Below are 22,179 nucleotides of genomic sequence, written 5' to 3'. Positions count from 1 at the left end.
CTTAAAACGAAAAAGATTTTCACAAGTCTTCGAGATGAATCGATCAGTTGGACGGATATTGATTGGCTCATCCCTCCATTACATTTGTACGTGCGGTTTGGTATGCATTGCATAAATATGTGTGTGTTGCTCCCGGTGTGTCCTCCTCAACATATTGCTTTCTACTTTCCAATATTTCATGAGCAAGGAATATTATTACATCCACTCAGTCGGCCACTGTTTCTGCTCCTACGGCTGCTGCTGCATCCCTGCCTCCTCTTCCACCAATTCTCCTTTTCCATTGTCTCTTTCTCTCTCTTTCTCTCTTCACAAAATAATCCAAAAGAATGACGCGGATTATCCAAAGCTACTCTTTCACTCTCTCTCTCTCACTTTCTCTCTCTCTCTCCGCCAAGCTGTTGTCGTGAAGCAGCACAGTTCTCTCCTCGACAGAATGGTCCGTTTAGTGTGAACGGTCGTCGTAGCACCGTGTCAGTGGAGAACAACTGAAAAGGAATTGTGTGCAGATACCCAACTTTCGACATCCTTCCGGAAGAATGGAACGGTAAAGGGAAGAAAATAGTGGAAACTGTGCTCATGATTTTGTTGCATATTCAAAATGAAATATTTACACACTTTCTCTTCTACACTCCCATTGCGCCAGTTAGTTTAGTGCTGCTAGGAAAGTAGTTTTGTTCTGCGAGACCACCACCACTTCCTCTTATCTTCTGATCGTCATTCATTGCACAGAGAATCTCCTTCCTTTCATTTACTAGTCTAAGTGGTAACCAATCTCCTGTTTCTTTCCACCGTGATCCGGCTACTGTTTCAACAACCACAAAAGCTACATCCTCTCCCTCAACCTCCTCCTCCTCTTACCAGCCTTACACGACGACGACCTTACCACCACCGCCAACTGTTCCCATTTGATAAGGGAGGAGAGAGAGAGGAGTAGAGAAAGGATGCCTTTGCGGTATTCTGCTGACCAAGATCATGACCACAACAGCATAGGTCACCCACTAGTAACTAGGCATACTTAGATACACGTCGAGTCCCAGGGGGACGAGAAACAATGTGCAGTCCCAGATAAGATTTCACTACAATGTGGCGGTGCTAGTTATGACATGCTTTCTCATGCCAACAAGTTTTTCGCCTTCACATGATCGTATCTATTCCACCACCATCAACCAACCCTTCCCACCTACCTGGACAGAGACAGACTGTACTAAAATCTAAAATTTCACCGTGCTCTGCAGATTTTCTCCTCTCCATCCCACGTACGTACATGGATGGCAGCTTGGCAGCGAGTGCGTCCCAAGTACTAAATGTGTTTGCTATTGCTATGCCAAGCACATACAGCGGAGAAAATGAGGTTGGCCCAAAAATGAGAATACACCAACCAGTACCATTGAATGTTGCTCGTTACAATGATTATCATTGAGCAAGCTTACTACTACAATGTCTGTCTTCCACTTTAGTAGAAAAAATAGAAGCAGAGAGAGAAGACAAAATCTCATGAGCTCGTTCCGTACGTAGCAGTCTCCCTTCAAATGTACAAGTCGTCCATACCATGGCACTCGTTCTCCTACTACGCTTTCTACTATTTACTTTGCCTCTGTTGCTAGAATCTTGATTTCGTCTGTGTACGTATGAAGCTCGCTGGAGAGGAAGGGAGGAGAAGTAGAAGACGTAGAAAGCTAGACGCCAAGAGATCACAAGAGAGACGGAAAAAGCGAATGGTCGAGTTTTCGTACTCGTACACTTTCCCTGCCTGCTGCGCTTCTGCACTTGGTTTCGTGGGTGGTGGTGGTATGTGTTACACTTCTGATTCATTCTGGCATGTTCATTCATTCGAATTGCTACTGTTTGCACCCAAGAATCGCGCAAGAATTCCTTTCGAGGGGAAAAGTTTCGACAATGAGTTATTTGGTCAGAGATGACTTCCATCGTCCAACATCAGCGGAAGACTTAGCTCAGTCTGATGCATCTTCTTGTTAAATTGAGAATACAAAGAATCTCGATTGCTCATTTGTGAGCTGTTACCTTCCAAAATCCTCAGAAACTCGACACCAAATCCTCACTGGTTTTCTACAACTATGGAAAGAGTGAGCAAGTAAAAAATAGAGTTACATCTTCACGTAGAGCACATCGTTTTAGGACACATTTTTGCAGGAAATGAGAATTTTGCAGTTTAGAAAAACAAAAAGTTGAGTTATCCTTTCGATTATGTGAGAATACTCATTAATTGACTTATGGTTACTTCAACCAACACTCAAGAATCATGATCAAACACTTGGTGGCTGACATTACCGTCTCATCTTGTCGTTACGGAAGAAGAGAAAATGAAGAAAATACGTGGTCAGCAGTTCAACTAAATGAACACTCGAGGAGACAATTAGTTTAATCCATGGGCCAGAACCGTGCTGCCACCTGATCCCTGATTATGATTTCCCCAAGGTTTGTTCCACTGCTGAGTTCATTCGAGTTGAGACATTATTATTTCAATGCAAACATTGCAGCATCCACTTATTTACTACTGGTCGTAGCCTAATTCTATGTTTGCCTATGTATGCAATGTGCATCTAGCTACATATTCGTCAGTAATAAGGTTCAGAGATGTTGGGAGAATGAATGATGCGGAAAGTTGAATTTGTAAGCCAAATGATGATTGAATTGCCAAATCAGTGCATTAAACCTGTACGAGTTCATAGTATAAGAAAATGTCTCTTGTTACATATTGTTGATCCCCAAAACCATAAGATCAGTCTTATTCCGTAAGCATGCCTTCTTTAGCTGTGTGGCGCATGTTGCTTTGATTGCAACCCAATCAGAAATCAATCAATCGGCGCATCAACACTTTATCTATCCATGAATTGAAGGAAGCGACTGAAGTGTGAAGTGTATTATTATCCAATTATGACGCAATAAATTTGGCACTAAATTGCATATTATTTCAGTCACAAGGTATCATCTATCATCCATGTAATCGAGTCATAGATATCTTACCCTCACGCGATAAATAAGTTCACTGACAGGACCGGGCAGAGTAAGTAAGACAAAACGGTGGCAGTAGTGAAAAGAATGAAATTGGAATTGGCTGTAGTAAGATCAAACCGAGCACATGTTCCACCAAGGAGCAGCTCAGAACAATTGGAAGTGGTGCCAAACTGCTCATTGTTTCGTAGAACACGGGAACCAATTCTTTGTTCAATTTATCGCCCAAGCATGCATGTACTACTCGCTGATACATACTCACTCGTGTAGGTGTATAACACCTCCAGACCTGCGACCAGGACACCCTCACGAACAAATGATCTAATGGAGCTATCGATCGTTAGACTCCACTTTTCGATCCGATTCCTCTCAAACGATAAAGAAAGTCAATAAGGCGCGAGTACCTTTGTTTTCACCACGTTTTCTCTACAAAAAACATAGAAATTATCAGGCATTGTGCTGATTAAGGATGAGGGAAACTGGTATGGGATCCAAATTCCTAATGGGTACTAAGCTTAATTGGATTATCAACAACTTTCTAGAAAATATTGTCAACGTTTTGACAACCCAACCCATTCAGTCAGCAGTGTCGTTTGTGAAAACGTGAATGCATCTTTATTAATGTAGGCCAGTGGCTAAATCGATTGGGGTATACACACAGTATGCGCAACAACTATATATGCAAGTATACGGATAATGGTTCAATTCAGCCTGATTCATCGTCTTATAGGTACATAAGTTATCAGCCTAATGTGAGGACTTTACAATAATGGGGAAATTCAAGTCTGGAGCAGTATACGTGTACATAAACGAGTGCAACGTTGTGTATATGCATATTTTATTCCATAATGTGTTGCGAATACCTAATCCGAAGCGTAACAGTGAAAGAACTTTCCTAATGTCGGCACATTCGAGTTGAGCACATTAGTAAGAAACTTAACTCGAGTGTAAAAAAAAATATTATTTCATTCTCTTTTAATGGTATATCAAACGAACGACTAGCGTGTAATTTATGATCTGCCGATCAATAAAGGTCATTTATATCGGCTCAAAATGCTTTCAGAGGCTTCGACCTAAATGCGTATACCTCAACCTTGCTAATCACGTTGAGTGTGTGCTAGACCCCGTTTTCATGTAGAATTTTGAAGTGGTGAACTGTACTAAATAATTTGTATGAGTCAATAAAACACTCTTGTCTTGCTACATATTTATCTATTTGTTAGCCCTTATTTGAGTGTGGAGCTGTTTGCCATAAAATATTTAATATGGTTTTATTTCTTCTCGGTATTGTTAACAAAATTCTAGCAATTATTGATTTCACTGGATATGTATCGTTGCTTGTATATTTTTTATTAAAAACCGATCTGCATATTAATAGCAACTTTTTTGCTCAAAGATAATAAAGAAATCCACCCCGAAAATATTACACCCATTTTATTTACATTCCTAAAAGCAATTAATTTTCTATTTACTACTGTTTGGCACGTTCATATTATTAGAAATGCTCGAGATGCAGCATGGAGCACATATATTATAAGCTTTATTGGCTAAAGTGTTGGGTGGCCCGTCGTATCAACAAACAAACGCCGAACTTAAATGGGTTGAAGAAGTACGAGGAAATTACATTAAACTAAAGACTATTTCTACTGCTCGAGAGATGCAAGCAACAACAGAGAGAGAGAGAGAAAATAGGAGACTGATGGACCGGGCTGGCTTTAATCAGAGCTAATCCTCCAGAAAACTCATTAGAAACAACTCGAGGAAATCCACCTCTGTGCTTTCTCCCTCGTTTACTCTCCCATTTCACTCTCTACACTTATACACACAAGCTCATCTTCAGTCAGCACCTCATCACCGATTGTACAAGGGAAGAAAAGGGCGATACTCGTAAATCACGGAGCTAATTCTCCGCATTTATCTGCGCCTCATCGGACACACAGAAGGCAGGCATGCAACAATTTTATATCCCCGTAACCGGGTGCACTTATCGGTAGGGTGCTAATGAAAGGCGCAAATCCTGTAAATGTTTTTAATAAAATAGAAGGATATTTATGTGTTCTGAATGCAGACAGGCTGAAAGGACCAGTTAACGAGACAAGCTCGACTGGATGCTGCTGCTGGCTAGCAACCATGATTCAACGAATAACTCACTCCTGGATGATACACGAAACCAAGAAGTGAAAGTAAAATGGGAACATACCAGTTGAAGAACGGTGTTTACAACCTCCTTGTTAGTCACTTGGCCTACTTCTATGAGTCCGATAAGGACAGCGAATTTGAGGTTGGACTTATCCATCAGTGCCAACTTGGCGAGCTCGGTGGAAGCAGTTGGGTGAGGAGGATTTGCTTCTCCAGATTCTGAGGATGTTGTTGGTTCTTCGGTGGTGGTTTGGATGGATGCCGTTGCCGTCCGAGTTTTGGTCACCAGCTCATCGGAGGAGCAGGTTTGAACTGAGACCGTCTCCATCGGGGTCGGGTCTGGTTTCGTTGTCTCTGCGGTGTTCATGTTGGCGTGTTATTGTTTTACCTATGGGCAAATAAAACACATTAACGATTCAGTCCTGTAGTGCAATAATCAAATTAATGGTTGAAACTTTTTTTAAAGGTGAAACTATACACTTATTTGGATCAGGCCGAATACCACTAGTCGATGCACATCGAATTAGGCATTCATGATATGAAATTTGATCAGCTCTGCGACTTTCTGATTTAATTTGACCATTAATGTCCAAATATGTATATGTATGTATGCATACATATAGAATGGATGCATACTCACGCTGCCATCATAAATAACATTGCATGTATGTACATAGAAAAAATTGCAAATACAGCTTTTCTGTAGCCCGAAACTAGGTGTTATTGAATTTTATCAAAATATTTATTTTACATTTAACGTTAATTGACAGAGGGTACATTCCTTTTCATGCAACATGTCAAACCGGTGTGCGTCATCCTGGTTCTAATAACTTTATTTTATGTTTTAGAAGCTATTTGTGTATACATGCGATTAAATTTCAGCATAGTTTTACTTCCATAAAAATCGAAGATATATGGGGCAAGTTTAAAATTGTCCTTGTCATTTGCTTTTATTGCTATTTTTGAAACAAAAAAGGTTAAAGGCATGATCCAAACGAAATCAATCTGGTAGTCGGATGAGTTTACGAGAAATTCATGGAAAATGATTATGTCCATTTTGACTTAAAACTAACCAGTTTGCACATCTTAACAAATGGGCTCTAACGATAAAGCAGCTTATTCTTCTTGAACTGACCGTGTCTCTCCAGCCAGACAAACTCAAAATTTATCTCACCATTAAAGACTTCAGACGAAAAAAAAGAGTATTGAGTCCTACGTTAAATCAACAAAAATTTGAAAAATTACTAGTGAAAACAATTGTGTGACTGGCAAAGAGCGTGAACCATTCACATTGAAGCAAATTCTGCCTTCTTCTAATGTCGTGGTGAAAGAGATCGACAACCTGGTGGGGAACAGGCCTTCCTAAAAATCGAGAGCTATGGTCGTGGGGGGAGTTGTGCACATTGAAAACGAGGAAACCGACATCGGAATTGAATTAGAACCAGTAAAAAACAATGACTGTTCTGCTATAATGGGAACATTTGAACAGTAACTAATGCAATAAATTAATTAATCAATCAAGAATTTATGTGTTATCTCAAAAACAGATCACTGGAAATGGCTCTTTCACTCCTCACGCCCAAATCGTCTTCCTCATCAGAACCCCGCGAATGTCGCCTTGTAAGTTCTTTTAATACATATATATGTATAATTATGAGGCTATTATCACACTAATTACTATGAAATTTATGCAGCCATGGGACTGGTGGAGATTCACCGAATGCTCGTTAGATTTTCACGAAACACTCCTTCTTATGTACGTTATATAATAGTCATGTCCGTACGATGTAAGGTGTTGCATATATCCAAGAGTAAGAGTTATAAAAAATAATAGAGTTCAATTTTTCTTTCAATTTTCAAATTAACTTAATTAAAAATAAAATAAAACGTTGGTGTCAGTTATTATTGAAAGGGTAAGTGAAATTATTGTCAATAATTATTATATCGTTCTCTAATCGTACGTTAAGAAGATAATTATTTATCTAATTTTCTTTTAGAGTGGATATCACATCTGTGTAGTCAATTTGTGGACGTGGTCAGACGGGAACAATTTCCCGTCTTATGAAAGGAGTGTTAAAGAACAAAACCATTTCGTCCGAGTGTCCAATTCCCACATAGTTTGGCTCTTTTATGCGCAGGATATCAGGACGATTGAAATCCTGATAACATAGAGCATTAACACAGCCCCTAACACCTTAACGGAGCATCTGTCGTAGGATCTTGTTATTTATTCCTTGACGTAGAAGAGACAGCCCTCTCAGCAGGGAGTAGCGGGACGGAAATCGCTTTCACTGAATCAATATAAACCTTCAAAATGTTAACTGTGACAAATTTTGGTACAAAGTGACGAATGTGTAAACTCCGTCCCCAGTGAATCAAAACTTGTTTCTTTTCCAAGCTGGCTGAAAGACTTGAATTTAAATTTTTCGGAGTCTTCATAAAAACTGTGATTTCGTAATCTTCATAATTTTTATATTAAACTAAATAGCTTTCTCTGTGAAAAAATTGACACACACATCACAAATGACTACGTGCTATTTAGCAGTCGATCTGAAACAGCTTAAAATACTTGAGAAGAGAGTTACATACTGACATCCAATTACACGTACAATATCAATTTTGTACCCACTCGGGTAAAATATTCAACAAACACTCATAACATTTTCTTATTGGTGTGGGTGCGTGGCCAACAGCCGGTGCACTTATCAGCCACTCTGGTGTCGTCCCTTCCCTGCATGCTGGCCACAACCACAAGAAGAGAGAGGAAAACTGGAGTGGAAAATAAAATAAAACTGGAAGAAAGTGGAAGAGACAAGTCTGGAGGAGAGGAGGAGATGCTGATGCCACTTTCACTATTAGTTACGGCATCCCCTAGAGAATCGTATTATCTAATATGAGAACTTTGGTTGTGCAAACTATCCTATAAAATCTTTTGAAAAGAGATCTCATGAGTTTGAGTGCCTTAGGACTTTCACCTTCTCCTCCTCCTCCTCACAAAACACGCTTTGCTACTCCAACGGCGTCCACTTTACACTCCGTTTGAAAGCCCTGGTCTCACTTGACATTAAGGATATGATCATTCAAATAAACTCTTTTGTCCCCGACCAACCTTGCCTACCCAACACACAGAGACACACATCTCTCATAAAAACGCATTCATTCTTTCAATCGCCACCACACACTTCTTTTTATCCCACACACGCCTTTCATCAACCAACTTTCTCCACTCCCGCTTCCGCCTCAATGCCCGTTTTGTCAATGCAGGCCCACACAATGGACCAACCTGCATGAATAAACTTCCCATTTACACTGAACTTTAAAGTCCCTCTTAATAACAAATGCGAATGAATCGTATGCCATGGTTCAAATGACGTTCATTCGCGTGTTGACAATTCCTTGGTACAATTTTCATATAAAAATATATAAGAAGCGACAACATCTCGAAGGAGAGGTCCATAGATGCAAAGATTGGAAAAGTGCGATGGAGAGAGTCCATTCGTACAATGTGATAAAAGTTTTACAAGAAATTCGTCACCAGGAAAGTTCAACCAGTGCAAGAACAATGGTATTTGACACGTGTGTATGAGAAGACACTCACTTCTACTTATGCGAGAATGGTGAGGATATTAAAATTTACATATCACAGGAAAACATGCATTTATATGAGAGAGAGAGAGTGAGAAAGAGAAAGTGGAGAAGAGACAAATAGGGGAGAGACCAAATATATTATATTGTGAATTCTTTGCACAACGAAACGGAGACGTGAAGTTTGATGAGGAAACATGAGGAAATTGCGTTCCGGCAGCTCGGTTTCCTCTTTGATTCAGATTTGTCCCTCAAATGTCAGAATCCTTCAAGCAACTTCTTCCTCCTCCCAGAAGGGTCACAAACGAGCAGAGTTCACAACATGTTTTGGGGAAAGGTTATCTATTTACTTTCTAAAAGTGGAACATGGGAAATATGAGTACAATGATGGAAACATTGTTTAGTTGCTACATGTCAAGGTCAAAAATTTATTAATAGCTTTGAAATCAACCACTTTACTTTGAAATGTAAGACAAGTGTTCTGCAGACCTTTGACTTTTGTGTTCTTTAAAAAAATACTACTCCAAACTTAATACAATTACAGCTCAAAAGTCGAGACGTCCTTATTGAAATAGACAATTTTATTCATTGAAGAACCACTCTTTGTTTAAGAGAAAAGTGAACTTGTCTCGTAGGACAATGAAAAATTTAATTTCCATCAAACAAGTCTTATTGCGTGGAAAAGTTTGAATCGTACTACATTTTCCCCATGTCTCATCTTTCTCTCTCTCTCTGCTTCAGAAAACTGCTCAAAGTAAACTCAATTACTTACTTCGAATGTTGAAGGACTTTTCTTTTTATATGTCATCAATGGAATCAGCAGAGACATTTGACACTACTCAGTCCACTTTGTAGTTTGATAGGATCATAAAAACGCCAACTGACAAGGACGCAGCGTGCAAATTCTGTTTTGATTATGCAAAACGAGAGAAAGGAAAAGCATCAGCATTTCCACAAACCACTCTTCGCTCTCACACAAACACACATTGACTGTGGAATAAAACTGCTCAAAATCAAAACGGTCTGGTCTGTCTCTTCCAATGAAATTTTAGCCCACTCTGTAAAAGCCTTGTGACTCCGACATATTTTAATTACAGGTTTTCTGCCCAGCATTTACTTTGTATGCTAAATATATGAATCAAGCAACTAATTAAAATCTCTCTCTCTCTCCCTGAACACATCTGTATTCGTCTCTTTCTTTGATCAGAACTATGGTAGCTCAACATAATATGTGGTGATCACTCTCCAACTTGGAGGATGAAGTCCATGTTTAATCGACGCACACCGTACAAATGTATAAATGTATCTATATCTGTATATAGCTATAGCTCGGCTATTCGGGCAGATTGTACATATTCGATATATACCATTGTGCACATACAAGTCTTAATTAATTCGGTATAGAAACACTTTTCCTTTGTTCCATACGTAATTTCTGGACAAACCCGGAGGATCCGCTCAGACAATAATTATACATAACGCGCACAACAAATTCATGAACTACCACTTTAGAAACTAGGAACAAGTGGCACCTTTTCAAAACTTGTTCGAAATTTGATGTGCTCAGTTGAACAAACCTGTTATTACCAAATCGTGTTGACGAATAACTTTCAACAAAAGCGGTTGATAAGTTTTCATCTCAAATTTCTAGATTCGTGGAACTAAATATCTGATGAAATCATCTCTACTACGTAGAAATTCTCCCCGACAGCAATCAGAAGTAGAAACGCTACAAATTTCCATTCCATTCTAACCAACACATTAACTTTCTCCAACTCATTTGTAAATTTCCCTTTTCCGTCGACCATAATACGGTATTACTCCAATTTAAGAAATAATTAAAGTTGGTTGGGCAGCGTGATTTGGATAAAGTTGGATAGCCAGGGAGGAAGGGAGCAAATTAAATATATGTAGCAAGGATTCTTCCAACGTGTATAGGAATATGCAGCCAGTGCACAAATAATTAATTACTTTTCACTCATGGACCACTGCCCCCTCGGAACTTGACGCATTAGTTAATTATGGATTTCTACTTCAATCTTTCCTCCAGATAATTCATAGGGCATTGAAAGTTAAAACTTTCACCCGCACTCTCTCCCCGAGAGAGTTCACTTCACTTATAGAATTACCAACAACGAGTCTCCCTGGGTTCAAAACAGCACAGCAACCACCATCCCATCTCCTTTCCTGTCTTGACCATGTTGTTGATCTTTTCCTGGAAATCATCTGTTCCCTTGTAGATACTCGTTCTAGTTGAGCCATCGTCGTGAAGGAACATGAAATACAATTACTCTCCCAGCCAACCTTATGCCCTCACCATTTTCGAAATGGTGAATCGAGTTTTCTTCCCGATCAATCTCCTTGTCCGGTGTGGAACAACTTTTTGCACTTTTCCCACCACAATTTTCATCTTGGAAAAGAAACGAGTTTATTTACTCTGCTATGCTGCATGAAACAAGGTCAATCAATCATGTTTACTCTAATATGACAGTGGCAATTTACAGAGGGGCCGATCTTCGTCATTAGTTGTAATTTGGGATTTATTTTTGTAGAGTCAAATTAGAAAAGTCATGGAGTTTGATGGCCAAATCAATCAAGCCGACGGTATTTTTTTCTCGTCTATTATGTATACCGACAAACTATCAATTACTAACTTTGAAAACCATCTTAAAACGGGATGGGAACCAGTATTTCGCGGCATATTTTTTGAAATATGAGTACCTACACCTATGTATAAGTGCTTAAATAAGTAGTGATGCGAAATCAGGACGGGGATAATTTGCATATGCATTCATTCAAAACCATGACTCACCGAAAGAACAGGCTCAAACAGCACGGGAAGAATAGAAGCTTAGGAGAAACTGCCACTGATGGTTATCATGTGTGCGATCATCATGTGGATGGCTGTTTGAAATCACTTTGCACTGAAATTCCCGTATTCTAATGGCAACGTTACGTTGGCTCGAAAGTGTTTGCTGCTTACTTCGATCTCCTCGCCTTTGCTTTGCTATATCGTTATTGAAGCAGTGCTAGTTCTGTAGTCCTCTCTGTAGTGGGGACGAGGTGGGTATGAGTTCAGAGGAGGATGGGATTAAATATTAATTGAGAAGCCATTCCTCCGCCAACAACTTTCACCGGACATGGCAATAAATGTAACCATTAAGTTAAGCTTACACATGGACTACGTTCATTTGTCACTTGAACTAAATCGAATTCCCTTCTGCTCGTCAGTCCTAAACGGAATTCGTATTCTTTCTCGTCAAAATCACAAACTTTACGTCCTTACGACCACTTATTTTAAAGACTGGACAGTAATTTTGGTAGTTTTTATTGCAAAGTTTAATTAATCACTCTTTTTTATACAGATGTTGGAATGTCTTGATTTGATGTTTTGGTAAATACTGATTTCAATGGAATGTATGTACGTCTTTACTTTGGTTTGGTTTTTGAGGAGAAAGCTGTAATCACAAATTTTATTCACAACACTTGTTATATATCGTCCCCAAAAAACCTAAAATACTTTATTGGCGTTGTTCCTAATGGAGAGATCGGTTAAGTTTGGTTACATTTCAATAAGCTTTTTACATTTATATCGGGTAGCTGTAGTAAGTACTTAATCGTCGTCGATTGATTGTGGAAATGTCAACACTGTTAAGTCAAGAATTGAGAAGCCACTGTCAATTCAAATTGAATTTCGCATTAAATTATCGTTTTCTTCAAAATACTGTGTATAACTTGCCGATTTCTATAAACTATTATTATTTCTACGTTTCGACAGGAAGCAATAATAATACTAACTTTCTACTCTGCTTAACTTAACTGCCTAGTCTTGCTAGGGTTGTTTAATTCGGTGGCAAATAAATTTTGCACTGAATTTATGTATGTATGTAAACCGAATGTGGCTGTGTCTGTGCGGATAATAAATACTGTGTAAATAGTCGAATACTTAATAAGCTTGTATCACTTTTGAGCGATGGAATAATGTGTACTTGTATTTGCTGAAGAGCTATATTTTAATACAATTTGTGTCAACTTGCAATTATTATTTTATTGTTATTTTTACTGAGCTAGTGCATTGCATCGCTTGGTTGCTGGTAAGTACTTTTTTTAAAATTTAATACTTGCACAGATTTAGAGGCTTCATGGAAAATTAATATTTTTATAATGAAGATCACAAACAAATCAAGTTTGTAATAAGTAACTTAAAGTAATATGCAGTTGCAGTTCGTATGATTAAACTTGTTAAATGTGTCTTAATTATTTTATGTGATTAATTGCATAATTTTTTAACCTTAATTATTATCGGCTTTATACTGCATGCTCTAAATTTATTTAAATTTCTTAAATATGTATGCACTTTATATTTTATCACTTGACGTATATTAAAATTATTTATGTTGCTAAAAGACGGAAATTTAGTTGAAGTCTGTTCATACGTTTGCGAAAAGTTTTATAAAATGACATTTATCTATTCTATTTATGTTATCTGTCCAATTTCCACTTGTTTAAATATCAATTCAACTCTGGAAATGAAATGAATAATTTATCCCACATAAGCCAGAGTTGGTTTGACTTGATTGACACTGGGGTTTTCTTTATGGATGGGATAGAAAATGCTTTCACCACTTTTCTTCTTCTTTTAAGTCGAAGAGTTTGAAGCATTGCTTGAATTGGCTTTTTTCGGAGGAGGACCAGAGGGTTCTTCTTCGTCTGAGAGAAAACTAAACTGGAGTCTTCCTATCTAGTCATGACTTGGAGGATTTGGTGATAGCAGAGCCAGAAAAGAAAGAAAGACAGTCTCTCTGATACCCGGATAGCATTGGATGATGTGCTACTGCTGCCCGTCTACTGCTGCTCGCCAACTTTCCCTCATGCCGTGTAGTGCACACACCGAATGAAGTCACCCTGAACCACTATACCCGCTGGTCATGCAACACCTTGTGATCAATACTGGCCAGGTAGATGCCAAAAACGTATAAATGCATCCTCATTAACAACTGGAACAATAAACCTCATCATCATCAACATCACACTTTCATGTTGAAGCACATATGCATTTCTGCAGGAAGGAGGACAACGTTGGTTCCAGCACTGGCACGATATGTCGTGTGTACTTTTGTTTGGGAAAAATTTCGTAGAAAACATATTACATGTCAAAAAAGTTGGATTCGTTTTCAAAAACGAACCTGGTCACAGGTGGGCAGGTGTGAGATATGAATGTGTGTCCAGATTCTGGTCGGAATGTTTGGATGCAACAATAACACACCAGTGCAGCAGTATTAAAAAGATGTGCAATATCAGGAGTAGCAGCAGGAATGATTCTCTCCATCAGAAACCCACTTTTTGTGAGAGTTTCATGGGAACATTTTAGCAGCCGTGTAACCACGCAAGGTATCTTGGCCCGTGAAGCCCATTTCTAACACTCTTTACAAAAGTTGGGTCTGGAAACCAGCTGTTCAGTGAATGCAAGAAGGTCAGCAACCGAAAAGGGTTGCTTACGTGGGAACAATGCATGTCCTGCGCGTTTTATGTAATCTCTCCAGAAAATCCTGGAGTTCTGCCCCCATTCCCGTTTTCAACTGCTAAATCGAGAGATCGTGCGAATCGTTTGTGAACCGTTTAACTCTGCCAACTTAAAGGGAGGAAGTGTAAACGATTAAAAATATGAATATACTGATGTATGATACGCAATACACATTATTTCATACAACACATTGATCCAGATTGTCGGCTAACGTTGCTTATCTACGCAATTTGTGTACTACCAAGTGATTCACTCTCACTATATTGTGTGCCTCATACCAATGTTTCGTATTTTACTCAGATTTAGCACAGTCTGCCTGCAATCTTACCACTCACCCGTCAATTAAAGTAATTGACAAGTAGCAAGTCGTGAGTGACAGATAAGTTGAAATATGAACACAGATTCGTCATGAATTCTCATGTAGATAATTCATTTTAAAGAGATCTGACGGTAATGTTATTCACCAGATGATGCTGGTTAGTATGTGAAATGATCTCATTTGAGGAGATGTCCGTCTGGCTTGAAAACCTTAGTCTCAGGCCCCATTCGGAATTTGCATGATACACAAGTAAAATTTATGTACACTTCCGGTTTCTAAATTGGACTAAAAGAAATCACGATTTAATACATCATATGTACGTGTTGTTGAAATTTGATCAATTTTTCTTTCTCCAACCATTTTTCGTGTAATATCGTCATGCATGCAACTGGAATATCGCCTTGCATGCAGAGCATGCATCATGGGGAAAGAATCGTGAGGTGAGGGTGAGTTAGAGACCGGGGGCATGGAAATAGGAAGTGGAAAGGACTTCCGAGAGGTATATCGGAAGCCACTCACTTATTATTACACTTTCAAACTTCCATGATGTCTAATGGCATATCATGACTAATTCAATCAAGGTGTCCGACCCACCGCCGAGAATTCATGTGAATAATTATTCTATTACCTTAACCTGCCTTTCTACTTCTCTCTCTCTATGTCGGCACTGGGCTTTTGTGTGTACGCATTTACCACAATTTATATTCAGACTGTTTTACATTTTCTAATTAACATGACTCTATCATTAGTCCGTCACGAATTTTGGGTATACAATTTGCGCATAATTCGGAAAGTTGTGGAGAAAGTACGAGTAGCTCGACCCGATACATAGGTAAACTTTACAACTTGGAGAAGTATGTACCTAGTTTGCATACTGGATGTCAATGTCATTTTGATTCTGAGATTTCAGAATATTAATTTCAGTTCTATGAAAAAATGTTTCTGAAAAATAAAAATAGTCCTTTTTCAAAAGGAAAAACTGAACTTAATAATCTCAACAAATTTGTGTTTGCATATTGATTAGGACAATATGGCATACCGGAAATTTCTACACTAATGCCAGCCACCACAACTCTAACTTTGATGGGATTCTATTCTCTGAAGGGAACACAAGCTTTCGCAACATTTGAGGTAATATGATTATGATCCGGTATGTACATAGAGTTTTGACCTACACACGAAACAATTTCCTTATATAGTTCCTGTCTCAAGTCTCTCGGGAATTCGACCCGCAACGCTAATGTTGTCTTCTTGGCTCGCAATTTTGGGATGAAACCACAACATTCTCGCTAAAGATGTGAGGCGAAGGCGAGGCGAGGTGAGAGGATGGATGGATTCATAAACTTTGCGATTTATTTCCTCCTCCGTTTCTGCAAACACCACAATTCAATGTTTTCTCGAACAAATTGTCAATCATATGAACATTGACGAGTTACTGATGCCAGCAAATTGCATTATTCTACAAATTTGTATCTGTGTGTAAACAGCTGTCTCTCATCTCATCCTTGCCTGGAAATTTAATCGATACTAAAATCAAACTGACTCCATGAACTTATTAATCAATTTTATATCCATGTATATATTTCTTGGAATATGTTTCTATGCAAAAATATATCTTAAATAGTTAAAAATATATTTCATAACATAGATAAATACCAAATGAGACAAATATCAATGCTGAAAATGTGTTAAATCTTAATCAATAAGTCTGCCTTAAGAATTAAACTTGGGAGGATTTCCTCCAAAGCTTTCCCATCTTATCGCCAATAAATGCAAAATTAATTTAATCCCCTGAATGGAATTTATATGCAAAACTGAAGTTTTTCATAATTCAGTAAATGTATAAACGGGCAATGTGATATAAATCCTTTTGGCAGTTGCAACTGCCAACTAGTTGGAAATTTGACACACACTGACTGCACTCACCCATCCGGCCTCTCTCCAGTTGCGCTACGCTACACCCTGTTCTCGACTCCTCCAAACCAAAATACAAATATTTTTCATTTTGTGACAAGGTAATTAATTACAATTAACAATTTATCCTAATAACTGCTTCTTTGTGACTCATGTTTTGCCCAGTTGTCATTTCATACTGCCAACTTATAGTCTACAAGTTGTACTGGCAAGCCGCTATCTTATATATAATGTGACATTTTGGTAGACTTATTTAATTTCATATATGCTAGTTTGTTATTAGATAAATAACTTGTTCATTTCCGAGTAAATTGATCCAAGGATTTTTACTTCTTGTTTTGTATCGCAGGTGGAAAGACCGAGCTGAATTTCATCATAATTCTTGACAAGGTGGACGTTGACTGTTCTAATTTCTAAAATGTTGGACAAAGCACGGAGCGTAGGTTTGGCTGGTCATGTCGGGTTCGATAACCTTCCCGACCAACTTGTGAATAAGGCGGTGCAAAAAGGATTTGTGTTCAACTTATTGTGTATAGGTAAAATTTTCTCGGGTTGATAAAACGTAGATTTTAAATTGTGTAACTGCACTAATAATGCCGACTGTGTTGTTTGCTTAGGGGAAACCGGAATTGGAAAGTCTACTCTTATGGATACATTGTTTAATACCAGTTTTGAAGCGAAACCAAATTCTCATAAGTGTGCATCGGTAATTTTGAAGCCACAAGCATATGAACTTTTGGAAGGCAACGTCCAGATGAAAGTACGTAACAAAGACATTGGTGGAAGGTCGTTACCAATTTGTTTTTGATGGTTTACCATTTGTAAAAATATCTACAGCTCACCATCGTTGACACTGTCGGGTACGGAGATCAGGTCAATAAAGATGACAGTTTTAAGCCAATAGTGGATTATATCGATCAACAATTTGAAGCTTACCTACAAGAGGAACTTAAAATCAAGCGATGCCTTCAAGCATATCATGACACTCGAGTGCATTCATGCCTTTACTTCATCTGTCCAACAGGGCATGGGTGAGCACAAGCACATCGTGCTGTTGAAGGAAAAACAGTAGCGTTTTTGTCAGCTATTATACAGGCACGTTGTTAATATTTTATTATTCGTGCAGGCTAAAAGCGATTGATTTGGTGTGCATGAAGAAACTTGATACCAGAGTAAATGTCATTCCTGTAATCGCCAAGGCCGATACAATTTCCAAAAACGAGCTGCTGAAATTCAAGGTATAACTAAATTAATAGCGTATTTTAGTGAACACCTTGTTCAATCGCATTCCCCAAATAACGATGTATTATGACCGTAGGAAAAGATTGTGGCCGAGTTGAATGCCAACGGAATCAAAATCTACCAATTCCCAACGGAGGATGATACTGTCGCCGAGATTAACACTTCCATGAACACACACATTCCTTTTGCTATTGTTGGAAGTACCGAATTTGCTCGGGTGGGAAATAAGATGGTGCGAGCACGACAATACCCATGGGGCACTGTCCAAGGTACTTTATTTGTATCCTGCCTATTTTACACAGCTAATATTGAAAAACATTCAATCTCATTACAGTTGAAAACGACACGCATTGCGATTTCATCAAGTTGCGTGAAATGTTGATTAGAACGAATATGGAGCACATGAGAGAAGTCACTCATGCAAAACACTACGAATTGTACCGAAAGACAAGATTGGAACAGGTTCGTTCGTTCCCCATACTAATTCTTAATGTACACAATATCATAGATTCACTATCCATCAATTCCATACGTTTAACTCTAATACAAAAATTTAAACAAATTTAGATGGGCTTCAGTGATGTAGACTCTGACAACAAGCCAATGAGTTTCCAACAGACGTGCGAAAAGAAGATGCATATGCACCAGCAAGAACTTGCCCAAAAGGAGGAAGAAATGAAACAACAATTCATCCAGCGAGTCAAGGAAAAGGAAGCCGAATTAAAAGATGCTGAACGAGAGGTAATCTTTAAATCTTGTCTTACAAACCTTAAGCATATCTAATCACGAAATTGTGCTACATAAATATTCTGTTATCTTATCTCTTAACCAGCTCCATGCCATATTCGATCAAATCAAAGATGACAACGCCAGGGAGAAGAAAGGAATGGAAGATTACCAAAAACAATTGGAAGATGAAATCAGTGAATTTCAACGACTCAAGATTCAATATCAGACAGCCCAGCTTTCTGGTTCTCATACATTGTCACTTGGAACATTGAAAGGCAAAAAGAAGTAATGTCCAATTTGCAAAAAAAAACACTCGCATGTACATTAAATGTGTTATCATCATTATCTTTATAAATTTCTAATGTGTCTTATTAGTATTGAGTCGCTTTATACTTCAAAAAATTGGAGAATGTATATAGTATTTATAAAATATATATATATTACAAAAATCCTAATATTATCTTAACTTGGGCAATTATCCAAATTAAAATTTTGCAGTTATATTAATCGTTTGTTCAGCTTATCAATTTTTTATGTTTTTACTTTTATAATTTTGCAATATGCGTGACGTAAATTCCAACTATAGTAGAGCTTTCTTCGTAGAACTACCTGGTATAAAATTGTCTATTTCCTATACATGAGCCAAAATCTATAACACTTGAAAATACAAAATCACTGCCTTGAAGTAATGGTGTGTTTTGTTACCAGATGTTCTGCCAGGCCTAAATGTATACCTGTCAATGATGTTAGCATTAATTAAACGCTTACTTAATTTATTAAAAATAGTGACCAAGGACATTATATTTACACTTTTCGTACATAATCAATAGCTGGTTACTATATTGGTTATAGAGTGGATGATACTCCTTCTATATATTACTACATATTACTCAGGAATGTAAAATTGACATGTATTACTGACAGTAAATATTTTTAACCTGATGTATATCTCATTACATTCATTTTTTAAATCATGACACTTTATCATGTGAAATTCAGGATTATTTCAGCATTTATGTATAGTATGCGTAATGGTAATTGAAAGTTTATTTTATGGCAAAGTTCCTTCCAGGCATTTAGGATGGCAAACAATGAGATACAAATTGCTTCAAGTGCAGTGCCGTGGAATGCTGTAAAACATGATGCGATAAGTGAGAAAGCTGTCACGAAGCAGTAAAAAATACATCAAACATTTTGTTAACGATCCTAATGTATGTTGGATCGGACGTGCGTGGGAAAATGTGAGCCAATATACCTACACAAAAACTTTGGGTGTAAAAACATCGACCGACGCTAATCCGAAGCTTGTTTAATTCACGAATTGCGTAACTGATATTTTCTCTAATTCACATTGATGATGGAAATAGAAAGTTGTATGTAAACCGTTCTTCACAGACCACAATATTCATACGCATACCTAATCCATATCGATTCTGTAATAATACTTATAAAGCAATGCTCTCTTAGACTTGCTAATAAATATTTAATCTGTCACCATTTATAAGAAGGATAATCCCGGAATAATGCAATTCATGGAATGACGTTAATACACCTACTTATTTTACAAAATAGCGATTGTGTCACAAGTATATTAATAACTACCCATTAAAAATTGCCTACGTACATTTATGGGGCCACCTGCTGGAACATTTTAAGCCCAACAATGTTTCACATTTTTAGTACTGATTTTTATAAATTTAATTCTCTGTAAAGCAGCCTCGCTTAGCTGAATTGGTAAGTACATTTTGGTTTTCAATTGTAGTATGAAGTCTTCAAATCCGATATCATCAAAACCACTGTTAACGAAATTACAAGGTCAACAAGCTTGCGAATTCATAATAGATTCTTGTCAAATTTTGTAGTCTCGACGCTTGATTATTATCTCCGACATAATGTCCACGATGACCATAATGATGTCCATGCATAATGTCCATGGAAAAAAAATCTTTTTCCATATCTACTGATTTTTAACTAAATATCCTGGCCATCTATAACCGATTAATAATTGTCGATGCTGAAGGCTTGATTATTTCTTGTAAAATAGCAAGATGTGAAGCTAAATAATGAAAATTGTATCGTTTACAATTCAAATGAATGCTATGCTCTCTTAATACCGACCTTATGCACATATGTAAAATTCTTCAGCCACTGGTACTCCAGTGTATTATTCAATATTTGCAAGTGAATTAATGCCATGATAATGCATGCTGGGAGTGGCAAGAGAATAGAAAGCTTCCTCCTCATAAAACATTAATTTAATTGATATTCTTCTATCCGTACCCAAAGGGTCGTCAATTAATCTCGTGTGTGTAACTGTCACAGAGTATTGCCTTCCAATTAATAATCACCTCGTAGAAGCGAATGCTGACTAAATAATTCAACAGCTTGAAATACAAGATCAACGATTTACAAGCGTAATTTATCACTGATGGATAGTTTCATACGTACATTTTTAACTTGATATCAAATACATTGCATAATCCGGAATTTTTTGGAGGAAATCAAAGCTTAAATATTTTATGAAATTTGATATGGGGACAAAAATTAATTCCTGTCTCGCATGAAATCTTCCATATGAAATATCATCCACATTTCATGCACATTAGCCGTTTGGAGTAAAAAAAATTATGTAAAAGATACAATCTACGAATGCAAATTGTACAAATTCGAATCCATTCCAGTTCGAAATTACAATTTTATGAACATTTTATCAAGGTTGAAGCGTCACTCTGTGACAAAAACAGTTACATGACTTCCACATTGATCAGTAATTAAAATTCAATATAAAATCCTTTCGTCGCACTTTAGAACAATGTAGGCAATTATCGTAGGCATTATAATTTCAGTTAACTACGATTATTGTCATTGTCAAGAATTAACTTGAAGGCTAAATCACACGTAAGCAATAAATGGGAAGGAAATCGATAAATTATTAATTGGTCTTTTGTAGTGTTGCTTGTTCATATGGATGGTTTATTCAATACATGATTTTTACATTGCGTAAGAATTACTCGAAAATAATTGTTTATTGGAATGTCTGATAGCCTTGAACAAATAAACCGCAAATTCGGTTACGTAAGTAGTTAAAAATAATAATGACACCGTCGTACAATTGGAAAATTCAAAGCCACGATAAATATGACCAAGTTAAAACTTCGGCAAATATTTCAAACCCAAGTTAAATTAAGAGTCGCGAAAGTTATGCTTTTTCCTATAACCAACATGAGCTCGTTACAAGACATGAAATAGTACAAACTGTCAGCTCCTTTGTATATATAAAAAAAGTCATGTAAATTAATAATAATATTATTATGAAGATGACGCAAGATTTGATATTGCACGAGGGACTCATGAATTGAGGCGGTCCCAATCTGAAACAATCTAAAGGTCTCATTTTTTCAGAAATTATCGTTATATCATATTTACAATCGCACATTGATCACGACCAGAACAAGCGACTCAATTTTGGATTAACCTCAAATCAAGAAATCGTGCTTTTGTAGGGGATCATAATTCAATATCTGTTATTTGAGCAGATGGCCATAAATTGTCATCGAAGGATCCAATTTATGTGGCTCATCACTTAATCGTGGTTCATGATGTAACTTTGCTCGTTTTTATCGTGATCTATTCGAACAAATTCAATACATTACGACACTAAAACAAAAAAAATTCGAATGATGCAGATGAATTCATCATCTCTTCAAAGTTATTTAACTCCGTCGTCAATCTCTCTCTCTCTCTCTTCTTGGCA

General features: G+C 37.4%; 2 protein-coding genes across 3 annotated transcripts in view; one reads left to right on the top strand and one right to left on the bottom strand.

Moving 5' to 3' along the window:
* LOC110851536 (neurobeachin) overlaps nt 1-13,593 on the bottom strand; it is a 132,528-nt gene extending 118,935 nt beyond the window's left edge. Inside the window, exons 1-2 of the mRNA XM_035852645.1 lie at nt 11,510-13,593; nt 5,174-5,500 (exon numbers count right to left, since the gene is read on the bottom strand). Of these exons, the coding sequence (XP_035708538.1) occupies nt 5,174-5,479 (306 nt within the window). The 5' untranslated portion in view covers nt 5,480-5,500; nt 11,510-13,593. The remainder of the gene's footprint in view (nt 1-5,173; nt 5,501-11,509) is intronic.
* Nucleotides 13,594-16,420: 2,827 nt separating this feature from the next.
* On the top strand, nt 16,421-19,367 carry LOC110850784 (septin-2). 2 transcript variants are annotated; one of them, XM_022098346.2, is made up of 9 exons: nt 16,421-16,555; nt 16,804-16,990; nt 17,072-17,214; nt 17,292-17,485; nt 17,581-17,692; nt 17,773-17,965; nt 18,031-18,158; nt 18,264-18,437; nt 18,529-19,367. In XM_022098346.2, the coding sequence occupies exons 2-9, from the start codon at nt 16,873-16,875 to the stop codon at nt 18,712-18,714; spliced, it is 1,248 nt and encodes a 415-aa protein (XP_021954038.1). In that variant the 5' UTR covers nt 16,421-16,555; nt 16,804-16,872; the 3' UTR covers nt 18,715-19,367. The 2 variants fall into 2 exon arrangements, with proteins under 2 accessions (XP_021954038.1, XP_035708548.1); XM_035852655.1 differs by lacking the exon at nt 16,421-16,555 and adding an exon at nt 16,681-16,697.
* Nucleotides 19,368-22,179: the final 2,812 nt, after the last annotated feature.

This window comes from Folsomia candida, unplaced genomic scaffold (assembly GCF_002217175.1).
Source record: "Folsomia candida strain VU population unplaced genomic scaffold, ASM221717v1 Fcan01_Sc006, whole genome shotgun sequence".
NCBI classification, from domain to species: Eukaryota; Metazoa; Arthropoda; class Collembola; order Entomobryomorpha; family Isotomidae; genus Folsomia; species Folsomia candida.
The sequence above is the reverse complement of the archived record's forward strand: the minus strand, read 5'-3'. Positions and strand labels throughout refer to the sequence as shown.